The sequence below is a fragment of the Bos grunniens genome, chromosome 26 (genome assembly GCF_055505025.1).
Source record: "Bos grunniens cultivar Pamir isolate PY7600 chromosome 26, Bosgru_T2T1.0, whole genome shotgun sequence".
In the NCBI taxonomy this organism is placed as follows: Eukaryota; Metazoa; Chordata; class Mammalia; order Artiodactyla; family Bovidae; genus Bos; species Bos grunniens.
Window position 1 is genome coordinate 24420136 of NC_141190.1, and position 23589 is coordinate 24443724.

Here is a 23589-nt window from a genome sequence, read left to right on the forward strand (position 1 = left end):
GAAGGGAAATGTAAGGGTTGCAAGGAGTTGGACACGACTGAAGCGACTTAGTATGCACACATAATATACATACAGCAAAGTGCATATGCATGTATAAAACTCAATGAATTTCACAAACTGAGCCCCCCAATGTAACCAGAACCTAGGCCAAGAAATGGAGAAGAACTTCATGGCACAGGAACAGATTTCAAGTGGGGGTTTTTTGGTACTTCGGGGCTGGCATGGATGTTAGACCTCTGGACTGGCATGGATGTTAGACCTCTGGACTAACAGGGTGGGTCATATCTGTTGCAGAGAGGGGACACTAACACATTTATTGATTTTAGTGATATTTAATTTTATTTTAAAATACATGCTTTATCATTTAATTCAAGCTGCAACAAATTTAAATGCACAGTGAATGTAGATCCCTGATATGAGGGAAGTGTGAAATGTGAACATGTTTGATTTGTTAATTGGCGTTAATTAGACAAGGAATAAATTACCTACAAGCTTAGCTATGGGAAGAACAGTGGAGATAGAAACAAAGCCTTTGAATTTGCTGACTTGTTCTCCCTTGAGTTGGAGAATACCCAGGGTAGTCTTTAGCCCTGACATAGGCTGGAGATATTTCATGAGCTATAAGGTCTTATTTTATTTATTTATTTGACAGCGCCAGGTCTTAATTGTGGCATATGGGATCTTTAGCTGGTGGCATGCGGGTTCAGGCTCCCTGCATTGGGAGCTCGGAGTTTTAACCACTGGACTGCCAGGGAAGTCCCTGTAAGAACTTAGTTTAGAGAAGCCCAGGTCTTATGAATTGCCTGTAAGGTAGCCAGCATCTCAGGATTTCCGACAGATATCAGCTCAGAGAAGGATGTTTGTCCCAATGGCGCCATGGATTGGCAGAGAATGTGGGCTGCCCCAGCTTGACTCTGGGAGGAGAGGGAACATTGCAAGGTGGCCCTGAGCCTCAGGGAAGGAAGAGGTTTTGTACTAAATATAATAGCATTTAAAGTGGCCACACTGAGGACAAATGTCACTTGGGTACCACTGAGGTTCCTCAGAGCGCAGGCTATGGCCTCATTCAGAGCTGAGCTTGGACAGGGCTGAACGCACCCTGGCAGGTACTCGGTAAACCATGTAATACTTACTCCAATGGTGGGACAGGTGGCAAAGGCCGAGGGCACTGGCCTTCCCAGCCACGCACGGTCACACTAGTCTGGTTTCACCTTTCAGCTGTATTTTTCTATTCTTGGTCTAGTGGAAACATTAAGAGAAACTAAAAATCTAGGACTGTTGAACTGCCAGCAGCAGGATCAGGGTGTGGGTTGTAGAGCTGAGAGGCCCAAGGTCTTTAAAATGTCTGTGTCCCAGGCACCTTCAGCTGCCTGAACATCAGGGTTCTCATTTGGCAAGTGGTATCACAGGGCTGGGATGTGGATTGGAAACAGCACTTGGGGCAAACACAGTGCATGGTGCTGGGCATACGCGAGGAGCGATATGAGACACCTGCTGTTACAGAGAAGGACGAGGATGAGGCATGACGCTTGGCCAATGGTCCCTAATCTTAAGTCTGCCTGATTTCCAATTCCACCCCCATCCCACCCCTGCTCCTAGTCCTTTTTTCCACCCAGAAGCCCAAATATTTTTTTAAATGAAATCTTTCCTGGGACTTCCCTGGTGCTCCAGTGGTTAGGACACCACCCTTAACACTGCCAAAAGCGGGGGCTCAATCCCTGCTCGGGGAACTAAGACCCTGCATGTGGCTTCCCAGCACACTGAGAATAAAATCTAAACTCCTCACTGCAACGGGCAGGATCTGACTCATGCCTCTCTCTCCATCTCACCTCCCCAGGCCAGCTCCAGGCATGTGGGGATTTAATTAGCACCACAAACACATCCAGAGCCTTCTCACCTCGGGCCTGAATGCCTGCCATTCCCTCTCCTGGGACAATTCCTGCTGCCCTTTGCATGGCGAACGCCTTCTATCCTTTGGGTCACCTCATTTCGAGGCCTTGGCAGACCACTCTGCCTCCCTCTCCCAGGGCTTGATTGATTCTCTCCTAGATTTCACTGAGATTTGTAGTGATCTTGCCTCTCTACTTGCCTCTCTTAGTGAGATCCTATATGGGGTCTCCTTAAGGCCCAGCAGAAGGACAGGCAGGCAGTGGCCCTTGGTTGACATTTGCTGCTGCATAAGTGTGAGTGTGTGTGTTGACACACCTTTGCTCCAGACTGTCTCTTATTTTCACCCACACACACACACACACACTAGTATACATAGCTCACCCCACACACACTGGGGCCTGCTGGACCAGACCGGGGCCACAGCAGGGACAGACTCACCCTCCAGGATGCAGATAGAGTGGGGCCAGAGAGTGTGGTTAGCTCAGAGCCCAGCATCGGGGCCAGGCGGTCCCCCACTCCGTGTGGGTGTGGGTGCGGCGGGCGTGGTGGGCATGGCTCAGCACCCTCCCTCTGGGAGCCCAGGAATAAAGGGCCCTATTCAGCCCTGGCAGTCGCAGCTCCTCCCTGCCAGGGGAGGCTGCCCTCAGGAAAGGGGACGGTGGGACGCTGGGCAGTGCTTCCCGGCAAGCTCTCCCTGTGGCATGGCCCACAGCAGGGACGGAGGGTTTAGGGGGGAGCAGGCAGTCAGGGATCCAGGGCCTCTGGGGCTTGAAGAGACAGAGCAGAAAGGCCCAGCCAGATGAGGAGGCTGTGGGGCAGGCCAGGGCAGTCCTGGTTCAGCGGGCAGTGCTGAAAGGCCTGGTTCACTGTCGATGCTCTGAAGTAGAGGAAAATCCCCAGGATGTGGAGGTCCATTGGATAATTGCCCCATAACCACAAGCCTGGCTGTGCCAGCCAGAGGGGTTCTTGTCTGGCATTCTGGAGTGGACACTGTTCCCAAAGCCGGCTTTTCTTGAGCTCTGGCTCTGTTGGTAGAACTGAGCCCAGACAATCAACTCTCTTCAGCAACCTCCTACCAATATCTTCCTGGATTCTATCACCTCCTGCAATTGAGGTGAGGATGATATAAACAATAGCTCACATTCACTGAGTAGTTGGTGTGTACAAAGCACTGTGCTGGGTACTTTATATTTATTCTCTTATTTGATCTTCACATCAACCTATGATCTAGGTAACTGGGTCCCATCTTACAGGTAGGTAAACTGAAGGTCAGCAAAGTTGAGTGACCTGCCCAAGGTCACACAGCCAGTAAACGGCAGAGCTGGAACTGGATGTGTCATGGTCTCTCTTTGGCAGTCTGAAAGTTCCTGGCCTCTTAATTCTTTAGCTGTATTCCTTCTTTTCTGTGCATGTTTCCCCAGGTGGTACATCCCAACCCTACTCCACCCCATAAACATGGTCAGGATGTATCATTCACTCACTCCCTAATCATTCAGCTTTCCCCGATGTGTGTGTTGACTGCGGGCTGGGACGTGATGGGGAACAGTATGCACAGCACGGGGCCCCTCCCCTCCCAGAGAACAGGGTCTGGGTGGGTACTGTGCCGCAGAGCAATCAGTTATGATGGGGACATACAAGAGGGAGACAGGCCTGAAAGGCGATAGGAATGCACCAGGTTAAGGGTAGGGAAAAGAATGTTCCAGGAGGATGGGAGAATGTGAGCAAAGGGCCAGAGATAAAAGAAACCAGCTAGGGTGAGTTCAGTGTGGCTGGCAGAGTGAGAGAAAAAGAGTGTATGTGTGAATGTGTGTGTGTGTGTGTGTGTGTCTGTGTGTGTGTCTGTGTATAAGTGTGTTGGGAGGTTATGAGATGTGGTACTTGAACAGACAATGGTAACAGGGGCTCAATCACATGGACCACACAGCAGAGGAGAGCCACTGACTTTATACATTGCAGAAACACATGTTCCTGAACTCTTATGGCCACAGACCACAGATTACTCCTGGGAAGACACAGTCCCCTTAGACCCTTCCGAAGCCCTTCTCCCTCAAGTTTGAACCCTGAGGGGGACACACTTGTCTGGCACGCATAGCACAAGCTCAAACCTGTGTTCTCACCAGTATCTGCACCTACCACAATCCAAATGGATCCTGGGGGGTAAAACCAGGAGATCCTGGAGGTCACTGTGCCCAGCTCCCTCACTTTCTGAGGTCTAGGCTGAGCACAAAGAGGGCCATGTCTTGCTTGACTTCGCAGAGCAAGTTAGCAGCCAGGCTGGGACTCGGCAGGACTTGGGCTGGCAGCCTGGTTCCAGGGTGGAATTTGTAGCGTCTGCACTTAAAATTTACATTCCCCAGAGTCCCCAGCTCAGCCGTTTTTCTTACTTCCAATTTTTACCCCAATCCTAACCCAACAACAAGAGCTGCCACCATTGACACCATCTCACAGAACTGAGGACTCAAAGGAGCGTGTGGCAGTCTGCCTTCAAGGTGGTCCCCGGTGGCTCTGGCCTCCTGGTCCTCACGCCTTGTATCGCCCCCTCCCACAGTGAATAGGGCCAAGCTGTGGGGCCAATAGGACACTTTGGAAATGATGGTGTGACTCCCAAGACTAGGTTAGAAAAGGCACTGTGGCTTCCTTCTTGATCTTGCTCTGGGGTCACTCACACTGTGAAAAGACAGCCGTTGAGTCGTAAGGACACTCAAGCAGAGGTGCACCTGGGAAGGGACCGAGGCCTCCTGCCAACAGCCAGCACCAGTCTGCAGGCCACCAGTCTGCAGTCTGAAGTGAGCCACCTTGCCAGTGGATCCTCCGGCCCCAGTCAAGCCTTCAGATGACATCTTGACTAAAAACGTCATGAGAGAGCCCAGGTCAAAACCATACACCTAAGCCATTTCTGAATCCCTGGCCTTAGAAACTGTGTGAGATAATAAATGTTTATTGTTTTATGCTGCTAAATTTGGGGGAGTTATATTTGTTATGCAGCAGTAGGTTACTGATACAGGGCCTGGCACTACTTTTGAGAGAATGAGAGTCCCTGGGTTACCTGAATCAGAGATATTAGGGGTATTGACTATAAATGCAAATTGCTGGGGTTTAGCCAGACCCTCTGAATTAGAGAGAGGGGTAAAAGTCTGCATTTTAAATAAACACCCTCCCCGTCCGCCCCCTCCCGACCCACCACACACACAAGTGAATCTCATGTACCTTTTAGGCTTAGACGCACTGAGCTAATCTAACTTACTTTACAGATCTAAAGAGGCTCAAAGAGCTGGTCACTTAATCTTTGTCACATAAGTAAGTTGAGGCAGGCTTGTGTTGAGAATTAACACTGGATTTCTGGTTTGGTGTTTTTTCTACTTATTTCCTCCTTTGTCCATTCCATTTTGCTTTTTTTGAGAAGTGTAGGCTTTGTTTCTTTTTCTTTTATCTATGTTAAAAACACTCACAAAGCAAAATTGAAAGCCACTCAGTGGAGTCCGATTCTTTGCGACATTCTATGCAGTTCTATACATTCTACAGAATTCTATACAGTCCATGGAATTCTCCAGGCCAGAATACTGGAGTGGGCAGCTGTTCCCTTCTGGGGATCTTTCCAACCCAGGGAAGATCTGAAGAAACTGAAGCTCAGAGGTATCTTCTGACTTTCCCCAAGTCACATAGTCCTGGAGCTAAAGCCAGGTCTGACTCCAGGCACTGTTACTTTGCTTCAGTGAATGCGCCTGGTCACAAAAAAAGATTTAGCAGAAGACGGGTACCAGGGCAGCAAACAACAAGGGCATTTCTAGAGCCCAGAAAGAGAAACGAGGCCCCAGCAACAAGTCTGAAGTATCCCAAGAGACATCAAGCAGACGAACAGGGCTTGCTCACTTCCAGGCCATCGTGATTTGTGACTGTCTACTGCTGGGCAGCGTTTGTGCCTCCAGATATTTGGGGGCAGCATTATTTATAGGCCATGTTTCTATTTATAGTTTCATTGAATTTCTGCTCACCCTAGCTAGATTCTGCTCCCCCACCCCCAGAAAGGAGAGGATAAGAACTCTTTTACCAGTTGTGTCAGGGCAAAGGTGAAGGTCAAAGCCTTGGCTGTGTGTGCAGCCTTTCAGCAGGAGCTCTTCATGGGGAAGCATTCAAGACAAGGGGGCTTTCTACGCTTTCTAGAGGAAATGGGGGTTGGGGGGAGGACACAAAGCTGGCCTTATACAGAGACAGCCGCATTCTGCCAACACAGTAGGATTTGAGGTGGGCCTAGAAGACCTCTATTCCTCTAAAATGTTTTTTCCCTTTGCATGATATTTCACCATTAGGCACTTGTTCTTTTGGTCTTAATGGCTATTAGATGGCAAAATGTTGAGACTGTGTGTGAGAAAACCTAGACAGTATCAAGTCCAGTAATTTCACAGGTGGAGAAATTCGGGCTTACAGAGGGGCTACGACCTGTCCTCGTGGCGGGGGGGGGGGGGGATCTGAATGAATAAGACGTGGTTTCTGCTCTTCAAAAACTTCAGTTTTCAAAATCCCCATGACCAAGGAAGAAGGAACTGAAGTTCAGAGGTATTTTCCGACTTGCCCTAAGTCACACACTGCTGGGACTAAAGCCAGGTCTGATTCCTTTCTGAATAAAGGGACATCCATTACCATACACAGGAAACCATCTCAATGTTGGAAGAGCCGTCAGGCACAGCACAAGAAACTGTGGACAGCAAAGCAGGCTCAGAATTTCTCTCTAACCCAGTTTTATGAATGAACAAGTCAAACCAAGTGACATTTCCTAAGGTTCTATTTGGTGCTCCAAATGAAAACTTCCTGGTTTCAGGGTTACATAGAAAAATAAAGATAAAGTGGGATTTCTTTCTTATTTTTAGTCCCCTGTTGAACCATGGTTTGGAAAATAGTTATCTGTGATGATTGTCACTACATGGTTCCTTTATACATTGATGTTTACAAAGCCAGCTGGCAGAAGTCATTCCTTCTGGGTACTGTGCATGCAATTCCAGCATCGAACACTAGGTGGCTTGTTGAAGTTGGGTAGGTTAAGTGAAAAGGGACAAAGTGTTATCTAGAGAAGACCTTTACTGTCGGAACACTTTATCAAAAGGACAACACTGATCAACCTCTAACTGACATAATTTAAAAAGCCCATAATATGAAACTTGAAACAAAATCTAAAGAAATGCAAACACTCTGGTGTGGGTGGCATACCTTTTCTAGCCAATGAGCCTTCATCTGCAAAGTGTGGTTGTTGTCAATGAAAGAGATGAATATAAGCACATGAAACCCTTTGCACAGTCTGACAAAAATATGTACTTAATAAAGAGTAGCTATAATCCTTAAATAGAAATCTCTTCAGTTACAACTGTTAATTTTGTTAAAAGTTCTAAGCCTACACATAGTTCCTCAGAAAGCTGTCTGCAACTTTTCTCCTGTAGCCAATTAGTATCCCTGGGCTACTGGGCTCACATGTGAACTCCTTCTGCAACATGCCTTACTATTTAGAGAGAAGAGCTCTGCCCACTACAGAGATTTTACTTAAGCCATCTTCATCAATTACCAACTATTAGAGTTGTAAATTCATCTTTCAGATCAGAAACAAGAAGCTGAGAGTAAAAAAACTTGCCAATCAGAGAAGGCACCAAATTACCAATCACTCTTCTGGCTTGTTTTGAAATTTAGGTCTGCAATAAATGCTTTATAAAGAAGAGCAAAAGATACTCCTTTAGAATCTCAGTTTATTGTATTTTATTATTTTTTTTGTCTTTACCTTTTTGCTGGAGACTCCTTAAAAGAGACTCAAGCCTTTTCCCCTCCTAACAGTATAACACGACGGTACATGTAGACTCTAGATACCATGTTATCATCAAAACCACCAGTGAACGGTTCCTAGGCTAGTCTCTCCCATCTCCCATCTCCAGAGAGACTTTTGAAACAAAAACCTTAGCAATCACCTTGGCCCCAAAGTTCACCCCATCTTTGAAGGGAGGGGAGAGTGTTCCGACTTACTGACGACGAAGTGTGGCTGGGGCTTGAGCACCCTTCTGGTTAGGCTGGTGATGGGTGGGGAAGAGGGCTGTGCCGTGACGTACACCCCCAACCAACAGGGACCCAGAAAACAGGCAGGCAATTCAGGTATGTATAGGGATTTGAGATCGATGAACCAGCCCTCACAGGTGTGATGCCTTGTCTCTCATGCACCTCTACTTTAGATCAGAAATTGACTTACCAACACAGGGCCAGTGGTTTATATTATGTGAATGGCCTGAATGTAACCAAACACCCAGGAAGTGCTGAAGACAATCAGCCAGTCTAAGGAAGGGCTCCACTGGACCTTAAAACAGTGCTTCTCCAGCTTTCCTACACATACAAATACCCTGTGCATCTCATTAGAATGCAGACTGTAACTTCGTGGGTCTGGCATGGAGCCAAGACTCTGCATATCTAACGAGCTCTCCGATGAAGCCTCGCTGCTGATCTGCCAGCTACATTTTGAACAGCAAACCTTGAAATGCACAGACCGCCTGTAAGACCTCACTCTTGGAAAGGAGCTGAGAGAGACAGCTCAGCCTTTTGTGTTGAGCCCCCTGAACTAGGACTCACCAAGTCACCATCAAGTATTGAGTGCTGGCTGTGTGCTTCATGGATAACATTTCATCTGATACTCTCAACAGCCCTGGGGGAATTTAACAGAGGAAGGTCACCAGGGAGGTGCAGAGATGCAGCATAAGGCTAGCCCTGGATCACAGGCTAGGCTGTGGAGAGGTTGAAGTGAGGCCTCCAGTGCTGACTGACATGCAACACGCACCAGCTCCGTCATGGAAAAAGCACAGTTTTGGACAACAAGCACCCAGGTGTGAACCCAGAGGCGTTTGAGCCCAAAGCTGGTGTTTGGAACCACCACGCTCTGGGGCTGGCAGAGCTGAGGAGTCACACAGTATATCCTTTAGCAATGCAGCTTTGGAAATTCTCCCTGAGATCTGCCCCTTCGTCCTCATTAAGGGGAAATCCAGCCCCTGGGCTCCAGCCTGGGGAGAAATAGAAGCGTGGCCCTTCTCCCTCCCTCCCTTCCCCTGAAGTGTAGACAGAGGCTAGTGCTGCCAGCCCCGTGCCCACCCCTTGCAGTGCCCTCGCTTCCTCCTAAGCTTTCTGAAGGTGCATTCAAGTGAACAGACTCCACCTTCAGGCCATGCCAGTCCCTCAGGCCCACTGTGGTCTGGAGGCTGGGCTGTCTGGCATCCTGGGGCCTCCACGGTGGACACCAGTCCTTGCAGCCGTGGAGGTGAAGGGGGAGGGGTGCTCTCAGGGCCCACAGCTCGGAGCCAGGCGGCCCCTGGATGAATGGGGCATCAGTTCCTATGGGCCTGGGGCGTCTCCAAGAGCTAGCTCAGTTCTCACCAGGGAAGAGCTCTGGCTCAGGGCTCTGTCCTTGGGCTGGGTCCAGTTGGGGTGACCTTGAGCAAGCAGTGGAGGGGTCAGCCCAGGGACACCATGGAGATCTGCCACCAGCACCCTTACCTCCTAAGAAGGGGGGCCCTGAGCTCCCTCTCAATGGGCCTCAGTGTTCTTCCTGCACCATCACTACCCCGCCACCCCTCCTAACCCCTGGGCCCAGAAGCCAGAGCGCCTAATGCCTGGAGGCTCCTGGGGAGACAGGCTGGTGGTGGGACTCCCCAGCACAAAGCATCTTTCATACGTGCCAGAGGCTTCAGCTAGCTCAGAGAGTGGGGGAAGCTTCCTTTCACCCCAGGGTGAAGTCCAAGGCCCACGGTGGGGAAAGGTCCTGGGAAAACTGGGTCTGCATCTCGGGCTGGGCTGCCCCCCAATACAACCTGCATGTCATCAGCTGTTCTCAATCCCTCCCTTACCCCCAGCTCTAGTCCATCAGCGAGGCCTCCTGGCTGTTCCTCTGAAATACACCTCAGGCCTTCTTCCCTCCACGCCATTGCCCAGCCCGGGCCAAGCCAGCCTCCTCTCTTGCTGGCCCCATCCAGCCTCCATGGGTCTCCCCACCCCACGCTCGCTCCTTTTCCCTTCTAGTCTATCCCAGATGCTCAGCTGAGAATCCTTTCAAAACAAAAATCAGATTATGGGTCCTCAGCCTAAGAACTTCAGAGATCTCTCACCACACTGAGGACAAATCCTCACCCCTCAGTCTGGCCCAGCACCGTGGCACAGCCTGGCTGGGTGTGGCAGCCACGCTGAAAGCTCAGTGACCAGGCTTCTCATGGTGCCCCTCCCCCACCCACCCAGGGGCCCAGCACCTGCTTTCTTCTCCGACTTCAGCTGCCCTCTTGCTATCTCACCTGTATCACACCTGAGCTCAGGTAACTGACCTGGCATTTCCTGATAGTGTGTATTTCCTGATAGTGCCACTCCCAGGGCACACCTGAATGCCCTCTAAGCAGGAGTGAAAGGATGTGACCCTCGAAAAAGGGTGTTTGGGCATGGGGTAAGCACACCATTTATTTCTAGAGAGGAGGAGGTGGGGACATCAGGAATGTCACGGAGACTGGAAGTCACATCTCTCTGGTGACTTTGCCAACATGCAAGATGACCCCGGTTGCTCTACCAAACTTCTAGTTTTCCGTGTGCAATGTGCCACAGTGATGAGCAAGAGTTACACTAGAATCCAGGACTCTGGCTCCTGCCCAGGGCACATTTCCCTGCACATTACCTTAGGCAAGCTGACTGAGACCATGTAAAGAATGCATTTCTGCTTAGATCAGAGGCTTCTTGTGGAAGATACCCCAGGACACACTCCATTGGGGGCTGAGGGTTTGGGGTGGACGTTCAAGAGGCTGATTCTCTTCTAGAATTATCTCTGGACAAGAAGATACATGGCACATGGTAACAAAGTGCCCTGACTCCTGCCTTGGTCTGGAAATGAGGGAATGGCATGGGGGAAGGACGAGGGGGCCTGAGCCACACTGACATTTAAAAGTAAAAGGGGCCCTTGAGTGACTGCCTTCCCCAAAGCTCATTACCTCCAGGGAGACCTGGCTGCCGCGAAGCTCGAGACCCTGCTCTGTTATCACAGCGTCAGGTCCAGAGATGCTCAGTCTCCTTCCACCTTTCTGCCCAGATCAACCGTCTGGATCTTCAGCTCTTCAGAAAGGAGCTCTCTGCAGCTTTGCAAGTGACCACAGGGAGGGCAGGAGCAGCAGGAAGCGCAGCTGGGGCTGCTCTGTGGCGCTGACTCAGCACACAGAGGGTGGGCAGAGGGTGGCGCACAGGAAACCCACGTGTCCTGCAGCCGAGCTGCCCGAAGGAGAGGCAGGCTGGGAGCCCTGGAGTCTCTCCCTCGGCAGTTCACACCATGAGTTCTAGGTACTGCATGCTTGCACCACTGTCCCAAACCGTGATTAACCCATTTGACAGATGAGGAAACCGATCTGGGAGGCCTGTGACTGGGCCACGTGGCAGACCTTCCATGCTGACACACACGTGTGGAGCCCTCTCATTCCTGGGCAGCTCTGCCACGGAGACACGCTGTGGAATCCTTGGTTCCACAACTCCTGTCTGCCTGGTTCACTGTGGCCATTCCACCCCGACACTTTCCACCTGCTTTACACACTTCCTGCTGTTCTTAAACATCGACACTCAGTCACACTTAGCCTGCTGGCCCCTCAGCCTGGCACCTGGGGCCCTGATCTGCCCACGTCTGGCTCAGTTCAGGTGTCACCTCTGTAAAGCAGCCTTTTGGGATCACGTAAGCTCAGGTGCAGGGCTTCCCCTGTGGCTCAGCGGTAGAGAATCCATGCAATGCAGGAGACACAGGAGGCAAGGGTTTGATCCCTGGGTCGGGAAGATCCCCTGGAGGAGAGCGTGGCAACGCACTTCAGTATTCTTGTCTGGAGAATCCTATTGTTAGAGGATCCTGGAGTTTATAGAGTCACAAAGAGTAGGACGTGACCAAAGTGACCGAGCATGCGTACACATATGGAGCCCCAGTGGCATGACCTGGCTGCTTTTCTTTCTGGCTCTTATCACTATTGGAAACTGCTCGCTGGTTTGCTTCCAGACTCCCCCGCTGGAAGGAAAGCTTCCTGAGAACAGCGGCCCAGTCTACCTTGCTCTTGGCTACGTCACCAGTGCCTACAGCTGAGCCTGGCACGTAGTAGGTGCTCAACTAATACCTGTGGCAGAAACAAACTCGGAACACTCTTCCACGTAGCGTTCAGAATCAGATGCCGAGAACAGGCCCGGGAACCACCCGCCCCAGATTACAGAGTGACAGGATGATTTTGAGGGGTGGGGGCAGTAATTACAGCAAGAGAAGACCCAGCACTTCCAGAGGAAATAGAGGAAAGTTGCTTTTAAAACAGCACACGGTGCTGTTCAGGCCTATAATCTTGTTGATCTTTTGGAAACCCTGGCATTACCAGCAGACCGTTCTGCATCACATAGAACCTTTGCCTTTTCCTGCCATCCCAGGTCATTGGTGGGGCTCAGAAACCTCTCAGGCCATCTCCCCTGGGGGTCCAGCACCTGCCAGCATCTCTGAGCTGCTGATTCCCCCGCAGCCCTCCAGGCCCTTTGGGGAGGGTTTTTTCAGGCCTGCTGGGGATCAGCAGAACCACCGACAGCCCAGGGAGAGAGCTGACTCTTCCCCAAGCCACAGACCAACTCTAGCTAAACACATCCCTCCCCCTTGCTTCCTTCTGAGCTGGAACAAACACCGGATCTCCTGCACAGGGCTCTCGGGGGGCAGGGAGAGGAAGGACTCAGAGCCCGTGCTTGCAATTCCCCCAGCACCTACCCTGCATTGGGGCCCCAGACTGCCTCTTCACTAAGGGGGCAACATGTAAACTGGCGAGCGGGTACCAAAGGACGAAGCATGCTTGCTTTCTAAAAATACACTCCTCTAAGTTCGTGAGGTCATGAGGCTGTGGGCAGCCTGGCAGCACCTCTCTGATTAAGGTGATAGGCCCACTTTTCTTCCTAAGCTATCTAGCTTCTCCACGCCTCGCCAACCCGGGAATATGTATACTGGTGGGTGGGACTGACTCTGATATGAAGGTGAAGGGGCTTTCTGGAAGTTCAGAGGCCAGCACCAGCCGTACAGAGACACAGATGGCTTGCAAGTGGGAGGAGACCTTGCACAGACTTTGCCAAGCGAGTTGACCTCTTTCTGCTCTGCTGCCTGGCTTCTGAAGCCCCTTGGTCCCTGGTCGCAATGGTTTGCTTTTTACATCAGCAGCTACACATTCTATTTCACTCTGTAATGACCATTTCCTCCCCAAGAGCCTCCTTGGGCTGGCAAACTCAAGATATACAGGAAATCTATTCCAATCCCAGAATGGGCAACAGGAGATGGATTTTCCACAATAGTCTTTTAAAACAAGGCAGAGAGTTCCATGTAAACAGTAGGCTGCCCTGAGAGGCTGCTGACCCCATCATGCTTGGCCCAGTATCCTAAAGAACTTCACTTCTGTCCACTCCTCCCCAAAGCAGGAGACCTCAGAGAGATGTACTTGTGAGACAATTTTCTTTGGTTCTCTTGCATTTCCGTGTCTTGTCAACAAAGCACTGCCCGCCTTTTGTTCTGGATTATCTTTTCAAAGGTGCTTGTAGAGCAAACAGTTTTAAAAGACAGAGGCAGTGTCTTGCTCTGGAGTAATCAGCAGGTTTGCACAGAGCCTTGGGAGACTGGGACAGTCTCTTTCCAGAGCCAAAGGAGTAGGTTTGCTTACTGCCCCTTATAAAAGATGTGGGCTCCTTAAGATCTGGTTCCTCTCCTATAACGTAATGCATTGCACATGCAGGCATTGTTCTGGGCCCATGGGGCCATGCCCTACGGGACTTGGAGGCAATGGGAGCTGATGCCAATGTGCTGTTGCTCATGCTGCTTGCAATGCCATCATGAAGCCTCCTGTCTCTGACCCAGGAGTCTCGTCTTTTCTGCTGGCATCCAGGAGTCTGGGGTAAGCTAATGTAATTGGCTTGAAAATACGGTAAAATCCCATATCTTACTCTAAAATCTCAAATCTGGTGGACTAGTGTTGCTCATACTGAGGTCAACACTGTTGACCAATCTCTGAGTTTCAGGTCTGTTTCCTGCTTCCAGCAAACTCAGAAGAAGTCCCAAATTATAAAAATATACATAAACCCAGAAAAGAATTACTTTAATAAAAAGTATGCTCTACTTTGCAAAAGGGTTTATTATGTGTCTCTTTTACAAAAATAGCATTTAGGATACCTAAAAGATGATGTGATTTGTCCCAAAGAGAAAAATTTACACAGTTCACTCCTGCTTTCTGTTAGAGGTACGAATGCCAAAGGGTCAGGATTGGGAGAGGAACTTCTCAGGGACAATTGTCAAACCGCCGTCTCCTTCCTAAGGATCAGCTGGCATGCTTGCTTACTAGTCCTCTCTACCTCATTATACTAAAAGTCAATTTCTGGAGTCTGTAATTGTAGATAACTGAGTCATCAATTTCCTGGGTTTGATAATGTACTGTTGTTAAATAAGATATTACTACTGGGGAAGCTGGGCAGTGGGTACACAGCTCAGTGGCTATGCGATGACGGAAAGTGATGTGACCTGTCCATAAATTGGGACTAATGCCACCTAGCCTGTGGTTTGGTCGTGGAATTGGAGGGGAGGCATATAGAGTACCTAGGAGTTTTACAGGGTTTCCCAGGTGGTGCTAGCGGTAAAGAACCCGCCTGCCAAAGCAGGAGACATAAGAGACGTGGGTTCAATCCCTGCGTCGGGAAGATCCCCTGGAGGAGGGGATGGCAACCCACTCCAGTATTCTTGCCTGGACAATCCCATGGACAGAGGAGCCTGGCAGGGTATGATCCATGGGGTCACAAGAGTCGGACACAACTTAGTGACTAAACCACCAAAGGTCTATGAGCCTCCAGACAGAAGCCTGCAGCCAGAGCACAGCAGCTGGCCTAATGCTCCAAAGACACCCCCAGAGCCCCTGCCTGGGCAGCAGAGAAGCACATCACGTCCCAGTCACTTCTAAAGCTAAAATTAAGGCACCTCTGGAGACCACAGGGGCGCCCTGCTTCCTGCCCTTGGATTCCCCTCGTTCTGAAATTCCAGGCAAGGCAAAGTGCTGGCGGAGCTGTTCCTGAACCTGGCTGCTGCCCTCCCGGCTGCCTGCCGGAGCATCCGCTGCTGGATTACCTCAGCGTCTTTGAGCACCGAGGTTCTGCTGAGTCACTGCCGCCAGGGCTCAGCCCTGGGGAATCAGCAGGTGACTGCAGACGCCCTCTCCAGAGGCAGGGAGGTGGGAACAGGGTCTCCAGCTGGTGTCAGGTAATACAGTCTACCTGTAGGCATCCTGTCCGGGGCCCCTTACCAGCTGATGCTCCCACCCTGCGCTCTGTGGGTGTTGGCTGCTAAGGGCTCACAGCTCCCCTTCTGTAGGGACATGCCCTCAGCCCTCAAGAGCACCTGTCCACATTTCACACTGCTGAGAGAGGGGGCAGCTCATGATAATAGTGGCTGATATACTTCCCTAAGATGGGACAACTCTGTGGTGCCGTCCACCCTCCAGAGCTCCTCACAGGATCAGGCTGAGGCCAGACTTAGCTGACCCCGCACCTCGGCCCCTTGTCCTCCCCTGTCCTGTGCTGCTCCCCTCACTGACCTGGGATGTTTACCTGAGGGCAGTCCTCGGAAGTCATCTTGCCTAAGAACCCTCGTCTCAGGCTCTGCTTCCCAAAACCTGACCTAAGGCAGGCAACATTCATCACTGCCCTTCTCTGAAACCCTCATATCTGGGGGAGCTCCTTCGATTCAGGGTTGTGGGGTGGCTTTGGAACCCCCAGACCCACTCCAACCCTTACTTGCTTGGTTCTGCTTCTCTTGATTTTTTTTTTTCCTTCAATCTTTTTCCTTCCTCTTCAAGCTAAGAACTGAGTCAAGTATGAGAGGGTTAAGGTAGCTCCTAGTGAGTGAGGGAAAAGCCAGTAACAGGGCCTGGGGATCTGAGGGTGGGATTCCAAATGTCCATTCTGAAGTTCTGGAGAGCAAGTGAGCAAAAGGGAAGATATGGAGAGAGAGCTCCGCTGAAGGAAGGAGAGAAATGCAGAAACACACAAGAAAAGGAAACTTCCTTCTGGATGGAGGGATGGGGTAGGCATGAGGGGCCAGTCAACCTCACTCCTCTAGACAATAACACACACAATGCACAGTATCCTCTCTTGGGGGCTGGCCGAGTCCAGTGCCTTCTCCCAGGAGTTGGATATTTTGGGTGGGGGGCGGGTAGGAGGGAGGGGCAGTCTTTTAAATTAATAGCTGCCATTTATTGAGCATTTACTATGGGACAGGCACTGTGCAAAGTATTTCACATGAATTCTTTTGATCTTCACCCCAATCCTAGAAGAGGAACCTGAAGTTCAGAGAGGTCTCTATCCTGCAGCAGGAGGCTTTTGATGCCTTGGGCTCACAATGAGCTCTTTTTCAGTCAAAATTGGAATTTCAGGGAATTCCCTGGCAGTCCAGTGGTTAGGACTTGGCACTTTCACTGTCAGGGCCTGGGTTTGATCCCTGGTCAGGGAACTAAGATTCTGCAAGCCGAGTGGCATGGCCAAAAAAAAAAAAAGGAATTTCACAGGGATAGGAAGGGTCACATTCTGCCTTCAGTACGTCTATGATTAAGGAGTAGACCTTCCCTCTCTCTTAGCTTGAGGGTTCCTTTAGATGAAGGAAACAAATCCAGATCTCCCTGGATTCACCCAGCCACCCCAGTCCCTGGCCCTGGGGACTTATTCCTGGGCCCCGCACAGGCTGAGCCCCTCATAAACATCCAGTGAGTAAATAACAGTGACGTGCTTTCTCCTTGGATCACTGGTCACAAGTAGGGGAGAAACTGGTTCTTCTTGATAAACAGGCAGCCTTCATACCCCGAAGCTGGGTCCACTCAGCAACAGGGCCCGGCACTGGCTTCCTAGGCTCTTGGACACTAGCTGGGCTCCCAGGTCCTTGGTGGGTGGAGAATCTGACTGTATGGGAGCAACATCTAAGGTCACTACAAACCTGGGTGTTGGATGTCCCAATTCCCTCGAGGCTCAGCGGAAAGCCAGGCAGGGTGCAAAAGTCCCCCACGTTAACTCCTGGGCTGGGGAATGGAGGCAGTCTCCTGCCTCCATGGCAGGGGCCCAGGGCTGAGATTCCTGACACCCTCACTGACTCGTTCTCATCTTGTCTGTTCTGTAGGGATTAGAAGTTCTTTTTTTGTAGGTAAATCAATTCTCTACAGCTTTAGCATTAGGCGGGGAGGGCAGGCAGCAATGCCTGCTTTTGTCTTTCACTGATTTTGAGGATGGGGGTACACTTCTTAGAGAAGAACCACTCTCTGGGGGAGCTGCCCCACAGTAGGTTTTCAAGTCAACAAGCAGGTACTAACCACGGGCGGGCCACGTGCCAGGGATTAATGAGACGCAGATCTGCTACTTGCAATGGCCCCACTGATCCCTGTCATCCTGGGGGCTGGCCCCAGGAGGGCATGGAGGGTGAAGACCACTGGAGGGCAGCTCCCCAGGAACCAGCCCAGCCCACCAGCCTGGGGAAAGACAGGGCATCGGAGAGCCAGCAGGCAGTACCACCCACGCAGTTCAGGGCAAAGAGCCCAGTTTGGGGCAGGAAACCAAGCTCACACCTCAGCTCTGCCACTTTGATGGTCAGTTACTTAACATCTCTGAACCCCAGCATCTTCATCCCTCAAGCAGAAATCATAATGCATGCCTCAGTTTGGAGATTTGTATATGATCACAAATTTAAAAGCACTTTGTAAGCTATATATTCCTATACCAGTTGAAGACATCACAGTAATAGCAGGTTATGCCACCCTGAGAAGAGTCCCTCTCGATTACACAACATAATCAATTGCCTTGAACATGCTCCAAAATGGTGTGATGGTTAACGGCCTTTATGATCAGACAAACCTGGGTTCAAATCCTCTCTCTGTCAGCTCACAGGCTGAGTTATGTAAGCTGGCAGGATCTCGCTGGATAACCGTGCCAGGAGGACTCGAACAGGGTGGGAGGGAAAGTGTGCTCGATTTAAGGTTATCTGTGATTACAACGGGAGCCAGTGGAGAGTTCAGTCTGCAGTTTTTCATCCTTTCATGGGAGAACTTGAGCTCTCTATGCTTTTTGTAAAAAGGACACCAAAGTCCCAGAGCTGAGAAGCTCCTCATAGGTTACACAGTCTGGGGCCAGCAGAGGTAGGAGAGGCCCCTGTGAAGGCAATGGCCTTCAAAATCAGGGACTTCCGATCCCCTGGGGGTTGTTAACATGCAGGTTGCTAGGCCCACCCTGAGCCAGAATTCTGGTAGAATTGCCAACCTTCTCTTGGCTTAGAGAACGTCCCTCTCCAGGGTACCCCCATCCCATCAGCAGGGACCATCCCAAGCTTACCTGGGAGGAAGGGGATGATTCTCTGCTTGGGGTCCTTCTGGCCACCTTCGATGGGAAACTTATCCAAAAGCTGCATCTGAGAAGCCAGACAGAGGGATAGGATTCAGAAGACTGGGACTACTCCGCTTCCCCTACTCCGCTCCACTGCTCCCGGCCCCACCGCCCTCACACGGATGAGCGATGCCTCAAATCCCTCATTTCACAGACGATTAACAAACCACATGGGGCATGAGTGCGCACAGGCAGAGCTTTCTGTGTATCAAAGGGGGTGCCTGAACCGTCTCAAGGAGGCCTGAGGGTGCAGGAGGGGAGGTATCCGGAGACACCCCGGAGGAAGGCCGGTGTAGGGGCCAGCAAGATTTCAGGCCAGGCTGCAGGTGGGATTTCCAGAGGCTTCTGTGGACCCAGTTTTTTTCACACGTCATATGCTGGGTGAGCTCTTTAGTCATTCAACCCATCCCCCCCAACCCTGGGCCAGGATGCAGAAGGCCCCACCTGATACATCAGACAGACCACCCACCTTCCAGAACCACTCTGCAGAAACAGACCCAGATGTTATTTTAATTGCAAAACCAAGTCTAGCCCCTTGCCCCCTCTTCCGTCTCCTACCTTCCCACCCTGAGGTCGCTGCTGTTTTTCCAGGGACAGACCCATTGGAAGAGCTTCCAGGGTTCTGGAAGAACAGCTGTTTTTTCTTCCGCTATGCTGGGCTGAAATTCTGTATAAACTGGAAAAACACACAGGAGACGGGATGGACGAAGCCACGGCCCCTGTGTGTGTGTGCGTGTGTGTGTGTGGTTAGCCTCCCTTCCAAGGCAAGGGAGGGTGGGAGGTGGAGCGGAGTGGAGAGCTGGACCCAACCCACTGCCCCAGCTGCATGACCCTGGGCCAGGCTGCAAGCTTTTGCCTCATCGGTAAAATGAGGAAGATCCCTCACATGATGAATGAAAGTTCATCCCTTCTTTCTAATATCAATTAATATTTATTGAGCGTCTCCTTAGAGCACTGGGCACTTAGAAAAATCGGCAGTAAAGAAAAGAGACGAAGTTCCTGCCCTCAGGGAGTTTACATTCTAGTTGGTGAGACCACACAGTAACCAAATAAGTGCTATGCTGTGGGGATACGTGCTATAAAGAAAAATGAAGTAGGATAAAGTGGTGGGGCAGAACAGGAAGAAACAGTGATTTTATATAGCGTGGTGAGGGAATCCTCACAAATCAGATGGCAATTTGGCAGAGACCTGATGGAGAGGAAGCGAGCCACAGTGGAGGGGGAGAATAGTCCAGGCAAGGGAACAGCCAGTGGAGTGGAGGCTGGAGAGGAGTGTGCAGGGCTGGAGGTACAGGTAATGGGATCCAGGCAGAGGCGGATCATGCAGAGGACGGCTGGAGCTACAGGGAAGTGAAGGGGCCACACTGGGGAAACAGGAGATCACTTAGGAGTCAACTGGGACCAAAGTGCTGCCTTGGAGGTGGTGACATGTGGTCCTACGCTAGATTTGACGTGTGCGTGGTATGTGTGCATGCGTGTATGTGTGTGCACACATGCCCGTGTGTGCATATTCCCATCTAGCCACCTGCCTGCCCAGTTCTAAGGCATGATTTTAGGATCCTCTCTTGCACAGCCATAATCCAACACACACAGGCTATTTAGAGCCCACATGTGAAGGGTGGGTCGTTGTTGGATTCCATTCAAAACAACACAACTATTGCACCGTTATTAACTTTCACTTCCCTGAACACAGACTAAAATTTAACAAAAGCTGGCTCATGGGTTTTCAAACCCCAATGTTGTAAGTCCACCTCTCTACCATTTAATAATTGCCTGCTACGTGCAAATACAGACAACAGACCTAACACTATAAACTTGTACTTAGGATTTTTTAAATTAATAGATTTTCAAATAAATTCTACATGGAGTACAACTTTTACTTTTTTCTCTCCCCATCCCCTCAGCCATCTTCTACTTTGTAATTTTTTTTCTGTATTACACAAGTAATTCATATTCATTGAGGGAAAAAACTAGAAATTACAGAAGCAGTAATTGGACTGACTCATTGGAAAAGACCCTGATGCTGGGAAAGATTGAAGGCAGGAGGAGAAAAGGGATGACCGAGGATGAGATGGTTGAATGGCATCACCAACTCGATGGACGTGAGTTTGAGCAAGCTCTGGGAGTTGGTGACAGATAGGAAGCCTGGCATGCTGCAGTCCATGGGGTCACAAAGAGTCAGACATGACTGAGCGACTGAACTGAACTGAACTGACAGAAGCAGTAGATAAAAAAAGAGAGCAAGAGTCACTCACTATCCTTCCCCCTGAAAAAGCAACATTAATATTTGGGCTGTATATCCTTTCCAGATGTGCATTAGATAAAATAAGCTCATCCATGCATTATACTGTGTAATGGCATTGTCTCATGTCAGGATTATTTCCATACTAGCATTCTTCATTGTGACATAGAATTTCGATGTTTGAACGGGCCATGGTTGACTTACCTACACTCTACTGTTGGATGAGATGGTCAGATAGCATCACGGACTCAATGGACATGAACTTGAGCAAACTGCAGGAGATAGTGAAGGACAGGGAAGCCTGGCGTGCTGTAGTCCATGGGGTCGCAGAGAGTAAGACACGACTGAGCAACTACTGTTGGGTATTCACTACTTACGTGTAACACCAGAGTGAACATCCTTTCCATGTACCTATGTACACCTTAATACTTCTTCTATCCTTTGTTTCATCTCATTGAAATCTATGCAAATCTATAGGTGCCTTAAATCTCTTCTGGAAGAAGACTGAGGATAAATAGATGGATATAACTGACATGCTATAGGCCAGGCCTGGGGCCTCTGAGCAGCAGCTTCATAGGATTTCTGAGAAATGGCACAGAGAGAATGGGGAGAAAGGCAGGCCCGGCTCAGGGCCCAGTGTAGAGTAATTTGCCCTCATCAGATCACTTTTCTCCTGAAAAAGGGAGGCTTGCTATGCCTGGCAAGCCAAGAGACTTGCCCAAACTGCCCTGTCTCTTTGGGGCTCGCAGGAGTTAGGCTACAGAAACTTTAAGTTGCTTATCTGCTCTGATCTACATTTGTTCGCTGACTGCTAAATTCTTTTTCAGACCTAGGATTCTGAGATTCTCACCAACAATGCATAGGGAAGGTGGTGCCAAGAGAGGTGGGCAGAGAAAGATTCATGCGTTCCTTCCTTTCCTCTCAAAACATTTGCCGTGTGCCTTCTATATGCCAGCCCTCTGTGAGGTGCTAGAGATGAGTTACATCACAGTCTCTACACCAAGGAGCTCATGGTCTCGATCTAGAGCAGGGCTTCACTGCCTTCAACACACATACAGAGCACCTCTGCCAACATGTTAAAAAGCAGGTGCTGATTCAGTGGGTCCAGGCAGGGGCCCGAGATCCTCCATTTCTACGAAGCTCAGGTGAGGCCGAAACTGCTGGTCCACAGTCACATTCAGCAACAAAGCTCTAGAGCTGTCTCATGTTGCAGTCACCACCCACATGTGGCTGTTGAAATATGGCCCATCCAAATTGAGATGCCCTGTAAGTATAAAATATGTGCCAGGTTTCAAAGACTTAGTACGAAACAAAACAAGTGAAATATCTCATTAACAATGTCTGTACTGATTGTATGTTGAAATGATAATATTCTGGATATGAAAGGTTAAGTAAAAATACTCTTAAAACAATTTCACCTGTTTTATGCTTTTACATAGCTACTAGAAGAATTTAAATTCTACATGTGGTTGATATTATATTTGGATATTATATTGATATTACATTATATACTATAGACAGGCTGCTGTAGAGCAAGATGGTTCTCAAAGCATAGCTTAAGGTCTGTTCAAACCTGACGCCCTGGTGGAGGGAGGCGTCTATTAAAAATGCAGTTTCCTGGGCTCTGCCCAGAGGTCTGTGAAGCTTTGTCCTGGTGCTAGAGACAGACAAGCAAGTTCTGGAGTGACGGGGAATGGTGAGGATGTATGAACAGCATCCTGTGGGACCTGAAGGGAGAGGTCAGGGAAGACTTCCTGTAGGAGGTGAGGCCAGCTCTGTCTTGGCAGAGCGATGGTCACGTTCCCTGTACCTTCCTTGCCAAGAGCAGCCTGACCTCTCCCCCTGGGTTCATGTGCCTCCTAGAAGGCAGGGGTCATCTGATAGCCTCGCAGATTTGAATTTTCCCTCAGAAGGCCTCTTGAGGATGCTAGGCAGCCGACCTCTCTCCCACCTCCTCCTTCTGTTACAGCTTTTCCGCTTCCCCCAACTCTGTCTTAATCTGGGTCCCTCTGAGGCCAAGACAAGCCCATATAATTAAAGTACTGGGTCAGTGGGCCCTCCCCAGAGCTGTAAGCACCCAGCTGACCGGCCGCTCTCAGGTGCGGATCCCAGCTACACCTGTCATCTGATCACACCACCACCGCTCAGCCTCGGCATCTGTCCTCCTGGTCTCCTCCAGGGCTTACTGGCCACAGGAAGGCGACGCACTGCTAACCAGATGCTTGTGACATTTTCTCTGCCTACAGGTCACTTTTCAAAGAAAGCAAATCCCCTGGCTCAGACTCCAGAGTAAACCAAATACAGGCAGCCAGCTGAGTTTACTCAGTATGGGGGGCTTGCAAGACCTCACCGGGCAGTGGCGTGGCCCGTGCACAGCACATTAAGGCTGGGGATGAACGTCTGCCATCATGTGTAATACACAAGATGAATGTCTGGGCCAGGTGGGCTGCAAAGTGGGTTCGATAACCTGTTGTTGTTTAGTCGCTAAACTCTTTTGCGACCCCTGGACTTAGCCCTCCAGGCTCCTCTGCCTGGGGGATTTCCCAGGCAAGAATACTGGAGAGGGTTGCCATTTCCTTCTCCAGGGAATCTTCCCACCTAGAGATTGAACCCATATCTGCTTTGCAGGAGGATTCTTTACCGCTGAGCTACCAGGGAAGCGGAGTTGTATAACCTGGTGGGTGTCTAATTTGCAGGACGGGGGTCTGATAGAGAAAAGTCACATGAAAGGAAGGCTGAGGGGGGGCTGTCTGATGAAGAAGCTGCCCAGACCTTCCCTGGGGAGGAAGCCTGGGTGTGTGGGCCGTGAGGAAGGAAGCTCCGCCCCTCAGAGAATACTGCTGCGGCCACCTTTTTGGGCAGGAAGTGGATTCTCCTGTCACTCCAGCAAGGGCCTGACTTGGGCTGGAGGAAAAGCAGGGCCCGTTGCCAGGGTCCCTCTCAGAGCAAGAGTGTTTGGCTGAGGAAGCCCTGAGCAACCACATCAGAGCTCTGCAGCGTGTGGAGGACGCCAGGCTGTTTATCTAAGGGGT

The 23589-nt window shown here is 50.3% G+C and overlaps 1 protein-coding gene across 4 annotated transcripts in view; it reads right to left on the reverse strand.

The window, feature by feature from the left end:
- SH3PXD2A (SH3 and PX domains 2A) overlaps positions 1 to 23589 on the reverse strand; it is a 249553-nt gene that overhangs the window by 134345 nt on the left and 91619 nt on the right. For 3 of the 4 annotated variants that reach the window (XM_086377592.1, XM_086377593.1, XM_086377590.1), the window contains exon 3: positions 18265 to 18340. In XM_086377592.1, coding sequence (XP_086233718.1) covers positions 18265 to 18340 — 76 coding nt within the window. Of the gene's footprint in view, positions 1 to 18264; positions 18341 to 18873; positions 18987 to 23589 lie in introns of those variants that run through there. The other variant, XM_086377594.1, reaches the window with a different exon arrangement.